General features: G+C 32.4%; 1 protein-coding gene and 1 pseudogene across 2 annotated transcripts; both read left to right on the top strand.

Moving 5' to 3' along the window:
- Nucleotides 1-2,978: 2,978 nt before the first annotated feature.
- LOC130805784 (pentatricopeptide repeat-containing protein At1g03540-like) lies at nt 2,979-9,651 on the top strand (annotated as a pseudogene).
- A 2,482-nt stretch (nt 9,652-12,133) lies between these two features.
- On the top strand, nt 12,134-20,929 carry LOC130805770 (protein THYLAKOID FORMATION1, chloroplastic-like). 2 transcript variants are annotated; one of them, XM_057670559.1, is made up of 5 exons: nt 12,134-12,639; nt 18,619-18,886; nt 19,652-19,865; nt 20,442-20,557; nt 20,633-20,929. In XM_057670559.1, the coding sequence occupies exons 1-5, from the start codon at nt 12,438-12,440 to the stop codon at nt 20,709-20,711; spliced, it is 879 nt and encodes a 292-aa protein (XP_057526542.1). In that variant the 5' UTR covers nt 12,134-12,437; the 3' UTR covers nt 20,712-20,929. The 2 variants fall into 2 exon arrangements, with proteins under 2 accessions (XP_057526542.1, XP_057526546.1); XM_057670563.1 differs by lacking the exon at nt 20,633-20,929 and having other exon boundaries at nt 12,198-12,639; nt 20,360-20,557.
- Nucleotides 20,930-21,015: the final 86 nt, after the last annotated feature.

Below are 21,015 nucleotides of genomic sequence, written 5' to 3'. Positions count from 1 at the left end.
AAGTCAATGATCGCAAAAAAATTCGCACTCACATGATCAGTAACGACTGCAACTACACCGAAGCTGTTGAAGAATTGATAAGGCTCTCTGAGATACTGTAACTGATGTATTTAATTTTTAGTACTCTTGAGAAATTTATGTAATTTCCAAAAATTATTGTAAACGTAGGACTTAATTATGTAATTCGGGACTTAATTAAATGATCGATGTAATTTTGGCGATGTACTGAAAAAAAAATTTCAAACTTTTGGTGCCAAAAAAATGAGCTTTTAAATTGGGCTAAATTGGTGGGAATCATTAATTCCTTAATCCTTACAATTAAAAACCCATAATACTACTCTCTCTCCTACCCTTAGGGTCCCATTTTGACTTTTCTTAAAATCCGTGAAAAGTCAAATGGGACACTTATCCTGCATAGGAGGGAGTATTAAAATATGCAAGAGGCTGACTGATATCACTATAGAACTTGGGATAAAGTGGAATTGCAACAAATATTTATTTTACATATAAAACAGGACCTTCATGCATATAGTAATACGTATTTAGTACATGAAAAAATTATATCCTCGTTGCGTGATATCCTCAAGGTAAAGGATATGGATGAAGGCACTGAATGATCAGAAGCGTCATTTCTCTAGTATTAGTCCACAAGCACCAATTGAATCACCACATATGCTAGTACGAAATAACAAAGACTATTATTTTTTTTTTACTTTTATAAGTGGAGAAAGGTAGAGAGATATAACACATCAGCTTATATAAAATAATGAGCAAAAGTGCATCTATTTATACATAGATTTCACATGACTTCATATGCTCCTTTGGAGGTTACATGTAACATTTACTATGTGCTTATGATTGTTTATTATATATTAGTATAGAAGTTCTTAGTATGAAAATAACTATAAATAAAAATTTAAAAAAAGATGCAATTGCATATCATAGTGAACATGATTTGAATGTCTCACAATCACATTTCAACCTGTAAAAATACTATAGTTTTGCAAAACTCTATAAATCGTCTTTTGTAATTTTCCTATTCTTTTATAGTATTGTATATGATTGTATGGTTTAATCTAATAAAAGCTTTTTGCAAACTTACCTTAATACTTAAAATCATAATTAATACTCCATCCTTTTCAAACGTCCTATTTGCTTTTTGTACGTTTGCCAATGCACTAATTAAGAGTGCATAATTATAAAACTTATAAAATTATAAAAACTAGATTTTAATACACTTTATGTTGAGATGAATCAAACAAGATCTCATTTGATTATATTTTGATTTATAGATTAAGAATACATTACAAATAAAGAGTGGTTAATGAATAGTACTCCAAAAGTAAATAAGACGTTTGAAAAGAAACGGATGGAGTATAATAAAATCTTTTGAATACCAAACAATAAAGTTTTTTCAGTTTTTTTGTAGTATTATATGATATGATGTCTGATGATATGATGTATGATTGTATGATTATATGATTTGATCTAATAATTTTAAAAAAAAATTTTCTTTAATACTTAAATCATAATTAATGTAATACAATCTTTTAAATATCACACAATCACATTTTAACCTATAAATATGCTACATTTGCCAAAACTCTATAAAATCGGAATGTGAAAATTTTCAATTCTTTTATAGTATTGTATATGATATGAAGATATGATATGATATGATGGTTTAATACTCTATTTAAACAACTCATCAATTATGGTAATAGATTAGCTCTTACACTAAATAGTCCAAAGAAATTGATATTCTTTGATCCAATCGATAATTTATATGTGTAATGATCATAAGACTCGATTATAGTTAGAGGTGTTCAAAATCGGATATCGGATCCGAAAATTCGAATACTCGGTTTTTTAATAGTGAAAATCACTATTTAGTTCCGGTCCAAAAAATCAGATATCCAATTTAATCCGAATCAGATACCAGATATTTGATTTTTAATCTTTTTTAAACAATTTAACGTTTTTTTTCCACATAAATTATTAAACTCACTTCGCTTTGTTTCTTTAATAAAGCTTATTTTTTAAACTTTGAATACAAATCATTTTGGAAATATAATTTGATTTCAAAAGTCTAAATTAATTAACAATAAATTAGGTATACAACCTAATTATAAATGAGAACTGTACATATCAGTAAATTTAACAACTTAAAAACAATATAATTAAAAAAATATTTATATATTTAAACAATAAAAAAATCGAGTATCCGAATATCCGGTTTTGCCAACATTCCGGCCCCGATCCGGTATCCGGTTTTAAAATCGGATACCCGATCCGGATTATCTGATTTTCAAAAATCGAATAATTTATCCGGTTTTTAAAATCGGATACCGGATATTCTGGATCGGATATTTTTGAATAGCCCTAATTATAGTAGCACTAAACTAATCAAATTAATATACAAATTAAAGTTAATTTCTAGCAAAATATTAACAGCGCGATTTTAAGCTCCTTGATTATCGTTTTACGTTAAGATTATTAAAATTAATTAATAATATTAATGTCTAAATTAAATTCTTATTTTAAAGATTTTTTGTATTTAAACTAGTAGAAAATTTGAATAAATGCTTGTTTTATTTGAAATTGTGTGTATTTATTCTATTAACATAAATAATTAAAGATTTAAAATAAAGCTAATATTAATATTATAAAATAAATTTAAGTTTTAGTTGAAAAAATAAATAAAGCAGTACTCTTTAAATATTTTTAAATTAATTTTTAGTTTATCCTTTCTCCCTTATATAGTAGTCGTAGTAAGAAACTAAATAATAATAATAATAATAATAATAATAATAATAATAATAATATAATGATAACAATAATAATAATAATAATATAATGATAACAATAATAATAATAATAATATAATGATAACAATAATAATAAAGATAAAAAAAATAAAAGAATAATATTAATAACCCTTAAACAGCCTCTTTCCCCTCCCCCTTATTCTTATTCCTTCTCAGTTTTTAATTCTCAATTCTCATCCTTCCTAATAAAACCCCATTTTATTTTCTGAACTTCAAAACCCCCAAACCCATTTCTCCCACTGCCGACCCAATCACCAAACCCTATCATCTCCCACCGTTAGAACCGGCAGCCACCGCAAACAAGTTGCCATCACTCTCCCAGCACCAATACCACCAGCCAGCTTCCCACCCTGCTACCACCAACACCAACTGCTGCCTAGCAATTTCCCTCGCAACACAACCAACCACCGGGAAAATTGTAGAACACCCACCTTTCCTTGCGTCATCACAACCTACGCCACTAACCAGCCGTCATGCCCACTTGTGCTCAGGCACCCTAACTTCCAACAGTCAGTTCATATCCATACCCCTCCTAATTCGTTACTCATTGTCCAAATCCAAAGAAGATACATCAACCTTCTCTATTGTCCAAAAGGGAGAATAATGGTGATGAAGAATTGAAATTATGCAATTTCATCCTTATTTATCAATTTCATGATTCTCCAATCTAAATTGTACTATTTTCTCTTGTATTACAAATCTTTTCTTTATATCAATTGTTCCTAAAGTTCTTCAATCCCAAATAAGTTGGTGCTTATTAAATGAATGATTTTTCTTGTTATCTCTTGAAAGTCTATTATACACGGACCATACAAACAGAAGATTTCTTCATTCAATTCCATGGAAACTCCCTTCCAAATTTTGAGGTACACTCCCACCAAATAAACTTAATTGAGCTTAATTTAAATCATGTATAGATAGATTTTTTTATTACTTAATCAATTTTAATTGTTGAAAGAAGGAGGTTGTTGGATTGAAATAGTGAATTTGGTGATTGAGATTTTTAGTTAGTTTTATTTCAATTTGGATTTTGTTGTGAACCATTTGAGAAATGGAGAATGAAATCTAGTTTACTTGTTCATGATAAGAACTACTAGATAGGAGATATATTGTTTAGTATTGATGTGGTTCTAGATGCAAAAAAATAGAGTTGGTAAGTGCTTTTTGATTTGGAATGTTATAAATCAAATGTAGAAATTTCCTTTGTTATTGTTGGTCAATTGAAGATTTATGTGTTATTTGGGCATATTCTAAGAAAATAATATTGAATAAGTTTGTATTGAATTAAAATTATCTAATAAGTTTTTAAGTTGGATGCAAATTGGAATTTGGTAATTATTTGAGAATTCGAACCAGAATTAGACAATAAGTTGGTATTTGATGGTTGAATTGAATAAGTAAATTGAAGATGAAGTCGATAGTGAATTGATATTGTGGTATGTCGAATTCAAGTAGAAAATCAAAATATGACTATATAGCTATTCTGTTGCGTCGTATTAATTAGAGATGATAGAATGATTTTGAATTGTGTTATATTGGTATTTTAATGAGTTATGTGAATTGAGAATGTGAATTCAATTTGAATATGAGAATGTATCGATTCTTGGAGTGTGTTAGGCAGATGGAGAATGAAGTTTATGAATTGGATTATGGATTAGGCTTTACATGGCTTATAAAAGAAAAATTAGAGTTGAATTGTGGTATTAGAATCGGACCTTTAAGTTGTGATATGTCTATAATCTAGAGTATATTAATTGAGTACGAATTGAGCATTACCAACTTGTTTTACTTGTGTAAATAATTGGTTTACGTGAAATCAATAATTGGAGTTAGATCTAATTTGATAAAGTAGGTTGATTCAAAGTGGTTATATAAGTCGATTATGAGTTATTTGTTACTTCAGGATTGTGAGTTGATTTTAATTAGTTTGAGTAATGAGTTGATTATCGGTTGATACTTGTTAACAAGATGGCGTACCTTGTTGATGTACTACTTATAAATTAAATTGAGTTTAGCAATATTAAGCTACTGGCATGATTATGAGTTATATATCAAGTAACTAAATTAAATAAAGATTATGCATACGTTGTTCATAAGTGTCTTTTTGTTTACAAGTATGTATATGCTATAATTGGTTATATGTCAAATATAAGAAATATTAAAAGAACACTGAATTAAAAACTAAGAACTATCAATGCTTGAGATGAAGGGCATTGGGTAATTAGAATGTGTGAGGAAATAAAGTAAATATTAAAGACTTGATTATAAAAAGAGTATAGTCAAGTATGAGTAAATATGATAAAAGAATTGAATTCAAGCTGTGAATATAAGACTCGAGAAAGCAAATGCTGTTCTTTGAGTCATGATTAAAAGAAATAAAAAATGTAGAGAACGATAAAACAAGCGAAGAATTACACAAAAGATAATATGAAAAGTCCATGTCGATGCTGTAAGGGAAACGCCAACTTTATTATGAATTTTGGTCACCCGGGCTTTCTCGGTGGGACTGAACGTGTCGGTCTACCCAGTGTCACATGATTCGCTAGTTAATTCGCATGTCACGATTCGAGATTTGCTCAATATAGACCAAAAAAAAGTCCAATACCGACCAAAATTCGCTTTTTCCGATTTGGGATTCTTAGAGATTACCGAATCATGTTACACTGGGTCTACCTATGCAGGGCTGAATGCTGACACACCCAAACAAAAAGTACCAGTCCCCGATGACGTTCTTAATGACCCCGGTTGAGAGTGTGCGTTCTGGTCAAAAGATCCTGCGGCAGCATGCGGATATGGCGAGACTATCTTGGCACGCTTACAAGCTTTAAACTTCTGGGATGACGACCTCAGACATCTACGGCCGACTAAACGGTTGTGAAGGAAATTAAAATATTAATAAGACACTAAACATTTCCTTAGGATTTATAATTAAAACTATGAATTCAAAAGAAGTAAAAATTCAAATAAACGTAATTATTAAAGTTAAGCTATATAAATGTGTAATTAGTATAAGCTGATTATGTGGTTTTGTTCTTTGAACCTGTCTTGATAGGGGGTAAATTTAGGGATTGATGAAGTCAACGGTAGCTGAAGCAATTAACAAAACTATCTCATCCAAACATATAAAAGAATGTAAGTAAAACAAATCTTTATTTAATATCATTTTAATACTTATTTTGAATTATTTCAGATAAAATTTCACCCTATGAGGTGATGTGATTTTGAAATGGTTGGTGCCTGTGCCACTAGCTGGTTGTTGGTTTTGAAATTTTTGTTTTATACTTGCAGGATGTCTTTTTAAATCATAAAGAATTTTGGATTATTCGACTTACAATTGGAACTCTGTTGGATTTCTGCACAACTTTATACATTATTTAGATCTCTTAAATGCTTCTTATAATGTAATCCTTTACATATTTAAATACTTGTTTGGATAATATAGTCAATTGAGTAATTGATTATATTGAGTAATTTTGATATTTGTTTAGTGGATAATATAGTCAATTGAGTAATTGATTATATTATTGACGTAATATCTCAATATAAGTATTAAGCTTCCGCATTAGTTATAATTGATTATGGTTAAGCAACTAGTTAGTTTCAGGCTATTACAATTATGATTATTTAATATAATCAATGTATTTTCTATATTTTATCCTACTTATATTTTAATAGTTACACTTTGATTATTAGGAACTTATTTTATAATTGAACATTTTGTAGAAGACGTTCAATGGTGATGATTCTATGAAACCATTCCAAGGACGCTCGCTTGTCTCTGGTTTCCGAAAACAGTCCTCCCTCGTATCTGAACTCCTCCATTTATGTAGATCAGCTTCATTGTTGGAAGCTTTTAAACTCCTTAATATTATTGAGTCGACACAGATAATAAGCTCAGATGTAAAGCCCCTTGTTTATGCGTCTCTGCTGCAAACAGCTACTAAAGTCAAGAGCTTCAATCATGGCTTGCAACTTCATTCTTTTATCACCAAATCTGGTCTTATTGCTAATAGTCTTGTGGGTAATAGTTTATTGTCCTTTTATTTCAAGCTAGGAGGAGATTTAATTTTTGCCACAAAACTGTTTGATGAATTGGCTTTGAAAGATGTGATTTCTTGGACTTCGATGATTTCAGCATTTGTAAGGGTTAAACCTGAATTAGCCCTTCAATATTTTTCAACTATGTTGGATGCTGGTATTGAAGCTAATGCCTTTACTTTATCTATTGGAATTAAGGCCTGTTCAGAACTTGGGGATGTAAAGCTTGGTAAAAGCTTTCATGGGGTTGTTTTCAGATGTGGTTTTGAATTTAATCAAGTGATTGCTAGTGCATTAATGGATTTGTATGGGAGGAACTACAAGTTCAAGTATGCCCTCTATGTGTTCGATAAATTGTCTGAACGAGATTCTGTTTGTTGGTCTTCAATTGTTTCTGCTTTGACAAAAAATGACTTGTATGAAGAAGCTTTGGCATACTTTTACCTCATGCAGAGGGAATTTAAGCTCGTACCAGATGAATTTACTTATGGGTCAGTTTTGACAGCTTGTGGAAATTTGGGGAGACTAAAACAAGGAAAACAAGTTCATGCCAGAATTTTCACAACCGGGCTTTCTGGATATGTGGTTGCAGAGAGTAGCCTAGTAGATATGTACGGAAAATGTGGGCAAGTTAAAGACTCACAACGCGTCTTTGATAGGATGAGGAAAAGGAATGATGTATCCTGGTGTGCCTTGTTAAATGGCTACTGTCAGAATGGATTGTTTGATTGTGTTATTAAGCTTTTCAGGATGATAAAAGGTCCTCATCTTTATAGTTTTGGAACCATTATACGTGCATGTGCAGGTTTGGGTGCTGTAAGACATGGAAAAGAGGTTCATTGTAAATATATACGGAAGGGTGGGAGAGGACATGTCATAGTTGAATCTGCTTTAGTTGATCTCTATGCAAAATGTGGATTGATTGATTATGCGCACACATTATTTGTACAGATGCCTGTCCGAAATTTGATATCTTGTCCGAAATTTGATATCTTGGAACTCAATGATATGCGGCTTTGCGCAAAATGGCCGGGGTCTTGAAGCAATTGATTTGTTTGGTAAGATGCTGAAAGAGGGTGTTCAGCCTGATTCCATTAGTTTTCTTGGTGTCATTTTTGCTTGTAGTCATGCAGGTTTGGTTGATCAGGGACGAGACTACTTTATCTCTATGGTTCAGGAATATGAAATTAACCCCGGAATTGAGCATTATAATTGCATCGTGGATCTTTTAGGCCGAGCTGGGTTGATAGAGGAAGCGGAAATTTTGATAGAGAACTCGGTGTTTAAAGACTCGTATTCTCTCTGGCCTGCTCTTTTAGGTGCTTTGACAACCCGTAGGAATTCAAGTGCGGTTGAGCGTATTGCGCTAAAAATGATGGAACGCGAACCCAAAAACCATCTAAGTTATGTGCACCTTATTAATGTTTACAAAAGTGATGGTCGTTGGAACGATGCGATGAGAATAAGGAAGTTGATGGAAGATATAGGAGCTGAAAAGTTGCCTGGAAAGAGTTGAAATAGGAATATAGTGAGGTGAAAAGAATATAAGTAGGTCTAAGTTCAAGACTCCAACTATAGTAAAACATGTCATTATGATAAGTTAAAAGGACACATTAAGAAAAATTATTGGAAGTAAAAGAAGATAAATAAAGAGAATGGGTTTAAAGATTCTACATCCGGTGAAGCAAGCTAGGTTAATGATAGTGACGATATAGTGCTTTGGTGGTAATAGATGTGGTGAAGAGACATTGTTTTTTACACATGACACCTAATACATATTTCTTTTCTACCTATGAGAAGGTAGATGATGGAAATGTAACCTTGGGTAATGATGATACTTGCAAGGTTATTTGTATTGGTAATGTTAAAGACTTAATTCTCTTAAATGATGATAATTCAAAACATATATTGATTAAACAAATAAATTAAATAATTACATTTAGTTGTAACCATCTACTCTCTTTTATTGATGACTTTTCTGGGTAGGAAGATTTAGTGTTACTTCATCAAGACTAAGGTTGAGGTAATGAGTGTCTTCAAGGATTGTAAGACCATGATAGAGAAGAAGATGGAAAGGAAATCAAGGCATTGAGGACTGACAATAGACATGTGTTTTTTGAGAAGCAGTTTCTCAAATTGTGCTCTAAAGAAGGAATTGTAAGACATTGTACTAGGTAGGCTTCAACAAAATGGTGTGACTGAGAGAATGAAGATGTTATTAGAGAAAGCTAGATACATGTTGAGTCTAGTAAAGCCTGGTAAGGAGTATTGGGCTGAAGCGATATCTACGACATGCTACTTAATTAACTGCTCACTTCATACAATTCTTGACTACAAGTATCATCAAGACGTTTAACACATGATGCTTGTGAGGAGGTGGAGTCTCCAAGAGCTTTGAAAACTCCTAGGGTTGAGAATGATACATATCAACCAATAGAATTATTATCTCCTAATGTGCAGCGGTCCAAAAGGCAAGTGGAGCCTACAAATAGGTACTATTTTGTCTATCTAGTTGATTCTAGGATAGTAGGGATGAAACCATGTTGATAATGGGGTCGATTTATTCAGGTTGAAATTTAAACTAGCTTATGCATGATAATTAATTGAATATTGATTTATGATTGTATATGGTAGATCTTCGATCACTCAAGTCTGTAGGTTATTATCTTCTATTAATTGTTAGATATTAGTTGTTCTAACCCTTTGTTTCCTTACAATCTATGACAAAATTAGTTGATGTATCTAAATTTAATCTCGAAAAGACACCTGTTTTCTGTATTCGATTAAATTACAAAATGATCAAGGTGAATCACATCACTTAAAAATCTAACTAATTATAGCCTGTCATGTCATTCGAGTAACCAAATCGAAAATAAAATAATACTATATCCTCTTGAATTAGTATCAAATAGAAGATGGGTTTTTTTTTAAGAAAAATGTGGATATTTGAATATAAATAAAGAGAGATTGAAACGTATAGATGAAAATTAAAAAAGAATTAAAATGTATGAATAAATTATAAAAAAAATGACGATTTCAGTTCCAATTAAGAATATAATCCAAAAAATAAGAAGATAACACAAAATAGAACATATTACTCAATTGGTTCTTTAAAGAAGTTCCCAATTTTCATGTTTAGGTATTTTATTTGTTGTTCCATAAGAAATCTTTTATTTATATTACAAATTTTGAACAAAAATAACCTTACTCTTTTTCATTTTAAAATTTTATTTATGCTTATGGTCTCACATATCTTCTATTAACTTCATTTTAACATTCTTATGTTCCTTATGGTTCCCACTAACTTTAAAAAATTATTTTTTTGTTGGTTGTGGTCCCCATACTTTTTCTACTATGGTTCCCGCTTTTCATTCATTAAATTTATTATTCAATAAAATAATATCTCCACTATCTAAAAGATTTTATTATTTTATTTATCGTGAACATTCCTTATGAGAATTTTAGTGTGACATCACACATAGGTGAGCCGGAGGTGTCCATTGGTGGAGAAGTTGTTAAAAGTACAACCAAGTACAATATTTGAAATCAATCATTCAAATGGATTGGGAGATTGACAGAGATGTCAATCATCTAATACATGCAGGTCGGCTCAAGTGGCGAGCAGCCACCGTGGTGTTATGTGATAGGAAGGTCCCCAGTACGTTAAAAATAAATTTTTACGGGTGGCAATCAGACCTGCTTTGCTATATGGAATAGAATTTTCGCCCGTAAAGAAGATTTTTGAACATAAGATGAAAGTCACAAAAATGCGTATGCTCTGGTGGATATGCGGACACACATTGATGGATCGAATTAGGAACCAAGAGTTTAAAAACAATTTAACGGTTGCCCCTATTTCTGAAAAAATGCGCGAAAAGAGATTAATGTGGTTTGGGCATATGTAGAGAAAGACTTTCGACGCCCCTGTGAGGTGGATTGAAAGCATTATAGTAGAGGATAAGAGGAGTCGAGGAATACCTAGGAGAACTCCATATTTGCAAATAAAAGTTGACTTGTATGAGTTAAACCTCCCTGAGGACCTGACTAAGGATAAAGGTAGTTGGAGGCGCCTTACCCATGTTTTAGATTACTGATTTCCTCTTCGCTTACCTGTTGGTGTTCTTGTTCTTTTGCTTTTTCTCGTTTCTATTATTATTATTAGTATTATTGTTTTCTATTGATTTTTTTAATTGTTCTTTTTTCCTTTTTATTTTATCTATATGCATTTTATATATCTTTCTCGTTAAATAATCTCCTCTTAGTCTTTCTTGAGTCGGGCGACTCTTTTGGCCGCGCTCTCCTTAATGGGTATGAGTTGCCGCCGTCGTTTCTCCCCAGACCATAGTTTTCTATGAGCGAGATACACTGGATATGATGATGATGATAATAATTCCTTATAGGAACTTTATTAAGAAACGAAGATAGTTCAAATTAAGAAGGATGAATAAAATGATACTTAGTAATTAGTATTAACCCAGAATGGAACTATTTATCCTCTAAAATTTGGTTCACTTTACATTTTAGTTTATCTTATCAAATTTTTTTTACTTTTTAATTGTCATGATTCACACTCATTTATAATTCTCATCACACCTCTCATCCACACATTTCTTACACTTTATCTATGTTTTTTTTTTTGTTTTTCCAACCAACTACCGATCTTCCAATTTTCATGGATAGATGGATCAACACCTCTAGACTTTAGGCTCTAGGCGGTAGGACAAGAGAAGCTTAAGCTCTTAGCTACATCTACCAATTACTAATAGATATCAAAAAAATTTGAGATCCAAATCATTAATAAAAATAATAAATAATACTCCCTTCTATTCAAGACATGTGTCCCATTTTTATATAGAGTCAAGTCATCTCAAATGTTTCATTTTTATTTTGGATATTTTTATTTTATCATTATTGGACCTTCTCTCCTACACATGAGGTCCCATTTGACTATAAATAGGATTTTCTCTCCTACACATGTATTAAACCCTACTATAAATTAGACTCTCTCTTTTACGCACGTGGTCCTATTTGACTACCTAAAAATTAGTGAAAAATCAAATAGGACACATATAATGAATAGAAGAAAGTATTATATATATATATATATATATATATTAATAATAGGTAATTTACACATTAAATTAACTAAGGGTTTTTTTTGGGAAATTAGTTATATTTGTTGCTCTTCAACAAAAATTAATAAAACAAATAGAATTAAAAACCTAGGATATTGAAAGGTCAAAATCATTTACCCACGCGTCAAACTGGTTATGGATTACTTGATAGATTAGAAATATTTGATTTGATAGAAAAACTTGGAACGGATAAAATAATAAACAAATCTCCATTTTCAGCCTCTCTTCCAATCCCAAATAAACTGAGAAAAGTACAGCCCTTCAGCATTAGGACTTGGGAGAGAGAAACTCAAGAACAAATTTCTATGGCGATGCTTTGATATTTGAATCCACCGTAAATTTTAGTACTTTTTTTTCTTCCTTTATCCATTTCCTTTTCCTTATCAACACGAATATTCCATTGTTGAGTTCTAGCTACTCTATTTTGTCTCTAACAATGGCGGCTGTGACTTCATTGTCCTTTTCGGCATTGTCCCATACTTTTGACAGAACACTGAGTGTTTCTTCATCCCCAACTTTTGCATCTACTTTCGTTTCTGTTCGTCTGCGTTCGAATTTATCCTGTGATTTCGCCGCCACTGTCAGAGCTTCAAATTCATCTAATACTTTGGTAATTCGGTGCATGTCTTCCACCTCAGGTACTACACTACACCTATCCAGTTATCATGTTTGATTTGGTGCTTCACATTTATGGCTACTCCTACTATGAACTTGGTGAATTCTATGTTGCTGCAGGACTATTTTGTATACTTGTGCTGTGTAGTTAGGAATTTAATGTGATTTCTACGGATTTTCTGTTGCTGATAAGAATCAGATACACATACACTAGGAGCTGTTGGTTAGATTTCGGTATTATTTGAAGGACAATGGAAAAGTTAAGGATATTTCTCAGGTTCTCATTGCATAATATTATTGTTGCTCAATTCTCAATTTGAGCCACTCTATATATCGATTAATAATATCTTGTTCATGTGAGGAATAGATTGAAGTTACTGGAAACACTCAATTAGTGCGCACTTGTATCTACTTTTACAACACCAATGATCATCATCGTCTTTGCCAAAAATTTCATTTCATATACTTCGTCTTTACATGACCTGGTTTGGTTCAAATTGGCTCCAATTTCTAATTTAGCATTAACCTCATCCGTTATTTGGTCCGCTAATACGGCATCATCGATGAACATATGACCGTCTTATACATTTCATAGGCCCTAAGCAAAAGGGGCCCTTAAAAATGAAAGTGTCCCTTGATGACGATTAATGAAGTACTAAAATTCTCAATAGCAAAAAGCAAATACTCATTCTTCCTTCTTCCTCTACCACCTTTTCATCCACCTCTTCATCCACAACATCTAAACCACACTCTTTCAAAGAAATGGCATCAAATTGACAATAGTCCTCATCGTTTCGTAATTCGTATGTTTTACTAGAGATCATCATTGAACTGACTCCACAATCGCCTTAGCGTGGTCTCAATTACAAGAAATATTCTTTGATAGTAAGACTTGTTATGCTGGTAACTGAGATTGGCATGGCACATTTCTTTGTGTCTTCCTATTACAAGTAAATTTTACATTGAACATTTGCTGACATCTCCATATTACCTACACCTTATTTGTTAATGTTAGCTCTCCACATTGGGTTTAATTTAACAAAGGCAAAAATCAAAGAATGGACTCTCAAACCCCACAAATGGATGTCCTACCTCCATTTAGTAAATCTTGTTTGTTCTTTTTAGAAGAGGCTACAAAGTCAAATAAGCTGTAATAACCAATACTAGTACCCTATATACATTTCATAAGGATTCTTCTTAAACCATTAGGTTAGTTGGTTGACATGTGAAAATTGTCCTCGTAAAAGTCTCATTGTGGATCGTGGTGGCCGGTAAAGGGTGCTTTTGAAGCTATAATGGTGTTAGAAATGGTCAACATCCTTTTCAAAACCATCCACCAGTATCTCACTAATCTTACATGCTAGATTCCTTGAGTGGGCCTATTCATATTCATTTGGTTATTTCCATGGAAATTGTGGACTCCACCCTGTGACCCTAATGTCCTCTTTCCACTAAGTGACCCGAATTGCAACCTTCCACATATTCTAACATGATTTGTAAATCTTCTTGCAAATCACGAATCAAAAGAAGCGAATTATGGTGGGTTTTAGATTGTTTTCGAATTTCCTAGCAAATTATGTTACGTTGCTCACAGCTTATATCCAACAACATTTAATACTCAGCCATCCTCCAACTTATACTCAAGTGTAATGCATATACTAACCCTCCCCCCCAGATGTTCAATCAACTAACAACACAACAATAATGCTGAGCCTTAATCCTAAAAGATTGAGGTTTAGCTACATGAACCAATAAATTTGTTTCAATGGTTGTACACATAGATTTTTCTTCTCCATTCATTCAGATTTTCTGAACTCCAACATTTTTATTTTCCTTACTGATTAATTAATAACCCGTCTTTGCACATGTTTGAACCATCTTAAATGATTCTCTTTCATCTTTTATTCAATAGTTGCAGCTCAAACCCTTTTTGATATTTTCTATTCGAATTCTATCCCTCAAGGTTTACCCACTCATCTATCGAAGCATTTGCATTTCTACTACTCCTAGCTTTCTATTATGATCTTTTTAAATGCCTAATATTATGATCCATATAGTATTCTTGATCTAATGGTCGTTCAATAAAACTTTCCTTTTAACTTTCAGGGCACACCTCGATCACATAATATTCCAGTAGTCATTTTTAATTTAGCCATCTACCCATCCTTAATTGTATGGGTCACATCTTGTTAGATGTCTCCACTACTCTGAAATATGGACTCAAGGTTTTTGAAGCATCCATTTGAAGCGATTTTTTTCTCTTCAGCTTTATAGTGTTTCTCGTCATCGCATTTGTACTAAAATTACACTCCACGTACTTTTGTCTTGGTATGACTTAATTTGAAACCTCGTGACTCTAACTCTTGATTTCATCATTCTAACTTATCATTTACCCCCTTCATGGTCTTATTTATCAAAAACAATGTCATCAACAAACAACATGCACAAAGTTATATGTCCTTGTCAAGCTATCTTATTTAGGAACGCTACGAAAATCACTATATCATTGATGGTAATGGTCGCTCTACTCCTGTTGCTAGTTAAGGTTCACGTCCCTTCCCTTTTCTCTTACTTCCTTGAACTTATAGTGTCTTAAATAGGTTGTTTCTATATGTACTAGCCATATTTATAAGATTATGATCTGCCAAAGATTGTTATCAATCTGATTCATTGGCCATGTATAATTATTATAACCTCGTAGTCGAACACAAGATTATTGTACACTGAGATTGTCTCAAAAATCATCAAAAAGCGCTAGTCCAAGTCCTTTAATATATATAACAACTACTTAAAATCGTGAAGGATCATAAACAACATGAATTTATCCCTAATCAACTTTTTTTGTGTACAAAGTGAATGTCTATCTATTTATGATTGTGTTGATGTTGGACTAGATTACTAAAGAGACACTACACTTAAATTGTCAAAATAAACCATCGTAACTTTGCACAACATAGCTCAACAAGTAAATTACAAAGCCAACAAGATTTACTTACATCTCCAGCACTGAAGCATGATAGTTTGGTTGTCAGTTTGAAAAAAAAAAAGATTAAATTTCACTTAAATACGCATAGAGTAGCCACAAGTAGAATGACTGGTATTAGGACAAAATACCTAATCGGTATAAGAAACAAGTTTGTTAAGAGAGGTGGAATAAACATGTAGGCCATAATATGATATCTTTTGTAATAAACTTCAGTGCAATATGGCGAGTATGAGGGTCTTGCATAAACAAAAAAATTGTTGCACGTTGTACGAAATGTTGTGCTTTGTAAAAGTCAAAATATTGTAAAGCAACAATGAGTGACAATATTCAATTAGACAAAACTAAAGATTACCAAATGTGGTACTCGACTTGATGAGTAGGTGAGGATGGAAGTTACCAGAACGACAAGTGGGGGAGAATGATATTACTAAAGTAGAGGAGAATGTAGGCTGTTTGGTGACCATTACGCTAAATAAGAACAAGGTGATTAGAAATGATGTGACTAAATCCCATGGTCGTGAAATCATCCATAAACCATAGAGACCAAGCCTATGATGTTTGTTTTAATCCATAAATAAACTTATTGAGCTTGCATACATGATCAAGGTGTTTTGAATCTCAAAATTCCAGTGTTGATACATGTAAACGATTTTTCCTAAATTGTATGTAAGAATGCATTTATTGCATTTAGTTGATAGAGAAAGCAAAACTGAGACATAACAATGTTACATATCTTGAGGATTGTTGTGCTGAAAGTTTCCTCAAAATTAAATCCTAAGTATTGGATTTTTATCATCAACGAAAAAGCAACTTTTATGAGGGGCAAATAAGTTGTCTAAATTGATTTTATCCCTATAAATGCACAAACTCTGAGTAACATCAATCTTAGAGGAAATAAATTAAATCTTGTGTCTTATCACCAATAACAACATCAAATTCGTGTTGTGGTGTTACAAAACACAAACTAAATAGATGGGAAGGCAATAAATAGTTGGGATAGCTCAGAGGTTAATGTAACCAAAGTGGAAGATGAATAGAGATTATGTGAGAAAGCACATCAAAAAATCATCACACCTTCGATAATTCTTCACAAAATACCAATAGGATTAGAACTGTGACCGGTAATGTTTTAAAAAATATTCAAGATTTTTAATAAGTGGGGAGCATTTAAGACATTACTTAAGTTTCAGGGAGTAAGAGAAGATTTGGAGGTGTGAGTTTGACTAGAAACCGGATTAGAGAAACCATGAGAAACTTAACCGAAATAGCAAAACTAACAACACTAGATTTTGGTATTATTGATTTTACTAGCAAATGAAGCAAACTAAAATACAAACTAGTTAAACCATAAATCCATGACAACTTGAGATTGCTTGAGGAGATGAACCAGATCTGGTTCATTAACATCACTAAAAACCAAATATAGCTTATAGCAAAACAACCGACTTTTGTATTGCTGTATAAATTACGTACAATCATCGCCTAACATTGCTAAATTAATTTACATATTAGTATTAGTAAAGTTAAAAATTATATTTATATTAAGGATATGTATTAAAATGCATTAAACTCTAGTTTTTTCTTTTGTATTAGTGATTATTCTCAGTCAAATACAAAGCTTGAACTTGAACATTAGAATACAAATGTTGCAACTAAATAACTAGGATGTTATTATAGTTTTTATAAATCAATGTTATAATTTGACTCTATTTAGTTACTATATACTCCCTCCGTTCGTTAAAAAAGTTCCCACAAGGAATGTTCATGGGAAGAAAGAAAATAAAATCCTTTAGATGGTAAATATATTGTTTTATTGAATAATAAATTTGATGGAGGAAAAGTGGAGACCATAACCATTAAAAAAATATTAAAAGAAAGTTAGTGGAAAAAATATGGAGACCATAACTATTAAAAAAATATTTTAATAAAGTTAAAGGGAACATGTGGGGACTATGAGCAATATAAAAATGTTAAAATGAAGTTAGTGGAAGATATGTAGGGATCATAAACATTATTAAAATATTAAAATGAAGATGAATAAGGTTAATTTGTCTAAAATTTGTGATATAAATAGAAAGATTTTTTATGGGAACAACAAATGAAACAATTAAAAATGTCAAATGGGAACAACTTTAAGGAACGAAGGGAGTACTATTTATTTCTTGACTTCGATAAAATTGTATTTTTTTTGTTGCTCGTTGTCAAAATTGTAAAAATTCACTTTTAAGTTTTTTTTTTTCTATTGTTGGTGCAAGTGATAAATCACCCAATGTTAGAGGTCATTTTGATCACATCGTTGCTCATTCCATAGCATACATCATTGATGAGGATGATGGGCATGCAATTGATGCATCAAGGAAGCAAAAAGGGGCTTGCAACATGGCCACCTTGAACAAGGCGTTGAGTGTTTTGAACAAGGCAACATGCAATCAGTAGTGGGACACAAGTTGCTCAAACAAGGCACCATAGTGTTCGAATGAGCGCCCTTAGCTAGGGTTCTTTTACTGATATTGTGGGCAATATATAGGGCCTAAAATTAGTATTAGAATAAGGGGAGGTCTAATACATAGGAAAGAAATAGGGTTTGAGAGCTCTTCAGGGTGTCTTCATGTATTAGTGTGAGTGTTTCCAATTAAAGGTGGAAATTTTGAGCTTGGTGGTGTGTGATCAAGCATTGTGAGTGGTAATTTATTAATGTATTTTTGAATAGTTAATGAAATATAATCCCATTTGAGGGGAGGTGTCCAAGAAACCATTTATGTCATTGCATGTTCTTTGTTTATTAAAGCATTTATCATTTCTTGTGTGTGTGTCCATACTTTGTTTTTCTTCATCCTTCTACACCTATTCTCAACATTGGAGGATCCAAAATCATTCCTTTTCATCTATTCTTCTAATTCTTAAGGAAGTTTGATAAAAGGACTGTTTTGTTATCTTTAGCAAAGTAAAAGCAAAGAAAACTTTGCATGTTGTTTTTAACAGTATTATAATATGTTTAGTTGTAATTTGCTTGCAGAGGCCCCACCGGTGTCAGAGACAAAGTTAAATTTTCTTAAGGCCTATAAACGGCCTATCCCTAGTATCTACAACAATGTGCTACAGGAGTTGATTGTTCAACAACACTTGATGAGATACAAAAAGACATATAGATATGATCCTGTGTTTGCTCTTGGTTTTGTTACTGTTTATGATCAGCTGATGGAGGGTTATCCCAGTGATGAAGATCGAAATGCCATCTTTAAAGCTTACATTGAAGCACTTAAAGAGGATCCGGAGCAGTATAGGTTGTTGGTTAAAATATTTTTAAATTCTATGTTCTTGTCTTTAAAGTTGAAATTTGGCAAAGAAAGTTCTCTTAAGCAAAAAGAATTGGTCTGATTTTTTTTAATTTCATACTGTCAACTAAAGTAAAAAAAAACATATTTATCAGTCTAGGAGTTTGATCTTCAACCCATGCCTTCAATTGCCTATATTTCTAAAAAGATAAATCTGAGAATAACTATCGACTACCATCAAGATTTAAGTTTGTCTTTGCTGTTTTAGTTTCTCTTGCCTCTCCCTTCTTTTGATTGAGGTAATTTCAGTGCATTATTATACATGTGCTTGGCATTCAAACTTCCTACCAAGCATGATGCTTCTATATGTATCTGTAGTATTCCATGTTATTCATTTTGTTTTTTCATCAACTATCCCAATTGTTTTTTCATCTACTATCCCAATTGTTTTTTCATCAACTCAACCAAATAGATCTCTTTTTCCATTTATCCAACCGAATATATGAACTCATCTTTCTCCATGTCTTCTCGAGAAGGTAACAATTTTGAGGCAGGGTGGTTTAGTGAATCGGATCCTAGCCTAGTGAATGAGGTACATTACTGGCATACTGTATGTTATTGTCGTATCCTTTTCCCTGGGTATCATATAACCTACTTGGAATTTGAGCTAACGTGACCATGTCAAATTAATGCTCTAGCTAAGTTTACTCCTTGTGTGAATTTTTACATTTGAATGTTATTCGAATATTGATGATCAAATTTTCTGTTCATCAGAAAAGATACACAGAAACTAGAGGAATGGGCTCGTGCCCAAACACCTGCTTCATTGGTTGAGTTCTCATCAAGAGAAGGTGAAATTGAGGGAATCTTAAAGGACATAGCTGGAAGAGCTGGTGATGGGAGGTTCAGCTACAGTCGATTTTTTGCTGTTGGCTTATTTCGTCTCCTTGAATTGGCTAATGCTTCTGAACCCACCATCTTAGAGAAGGTCAGTATTTTAACTTACTAAAAATGACTATTGCATGATGTAAAACAGCACGTATGCATGCAATTTCATGTCCTCCCTTTTTATTTGACCATCTGAAAATATTGCTTTGATTCTATTTCCTATCTACTGTGTTTGGAATGTGTGATACACTGTCGTTGGAGTAATATATAGCTAGTGAGCTAGTTTGCTTTGTCATAGTGATGATAGGTTTCAAATTGAACGGGAAATGGCTTAATAAACCAAGTGTACTTCTCATATTATGTGAAATGGAGTAAGGACAGGCTCTTTGTTATTACAAGGGAAACACTCGCACTAATCTTCATACTCTGCCTAGGCCGGAGACACTCTATTTGCATGAGGAAAATGTAATGTTCTTGTTGAGTGGCGACTAATAGGTTTTGAAGTTTGATGTTTCCTTTTGTTGCAACCATCAATCTTTGTGTACATGCTGGTTTTTTGATGCCTTCTTCTAAAGGTGCTCTTGTTAAGTTTAGGTTGTTGCCTTTTCCGTATAGAATGGTAAAGGTTCATGATAGAAGTCCTTCAATATTCTGACTCATTCATGGCTCACAACAGCTTTGCTCAGCCTTGAATGTAAACAAGAAAAGTGTGGACCGTGATCTTGATGTATACCGCAACCTCCTCTCAAAGCTTGTACAAGCTAAAGAACTGTTGAAAGAATATGTGGAAAGGTAAGAGTCAGCCACATATGTGACTTTAAACGTTCATTCAAGCAAGCTTTTACTTATTTTCTCGTTGCATTGCAGAGAGAAGAAGAAAAGAGAAGAGAGATCAGGCATACAGAAAGCTAACGAGACAGTTGCACAATGCTTGGGAGCATACTAAGTATTGTGGTATTGATGACAATATATACCAATATATTTCTCATTACCTGTAGTCCCAATATTTTTTGTTCTCATGTAATATTCATGTCTATATAATCCCCTGCTATATGAGGTTGCAATAATTGTAACTAGTTATTTAACTTCTAAAAGGTTTTCACTTGCAATGTGCTTCTGGAGGATATTAGGATCGAAAGAATATATATTTCATTTTATGGCTCATTTCGTAGTAAATAATACTCCCATATTTTGCTACATGTATGAAATGTTTCCTTTTTAATTTGTGAATTAGTATTGTAATTAAGAAA

The sequence above is a fragment of the Amaranthus tricolor genome, chromosome 1, assembly GCF_026212465.1.
Source record: "Amaranthus tricolor cultivar Red isolate AtriRed21 chromosome 1, ASM2621246v1, whole genome shotgun sequence".
In the NCBI taxonomy this organism is placed as follows: domain Eukaryota; kingdom Viridiplantae; phylum Streptophyta; class Magnoliopsida; order Caryophyllales; family Amaranthaceae; genus Amaranthus; species Amaranthus tricolor.
Note: the sequence above shows the minus strand (reverse complement) of the source record. Positions and strands in the feature narration are given on the sequence as shown.

Coding starts and splice junctions, on each gene's coding strand:
- LOC130805770 (XM_057670559.1), top strand. CDS start 12,438: ATGGCGGCTGTGACTTCATTGTCCTTTTCGGCATTGTCCCATACTTTT. Junction 18,887..19,651: donor GAGGATCCGGAGCAGTATAG/GTTGTTGGTTAA, acceptor TCTGTTCATCAG/AAAAGATACACAGAAACTAG. Junction 20,558..20,632: donor TTGAAAGAATATGTGGAAAG/GTAAGAGTCAGC, acceptor GTTGCATTGCAG/AGAGAAGAAGAAAAGAGAAG.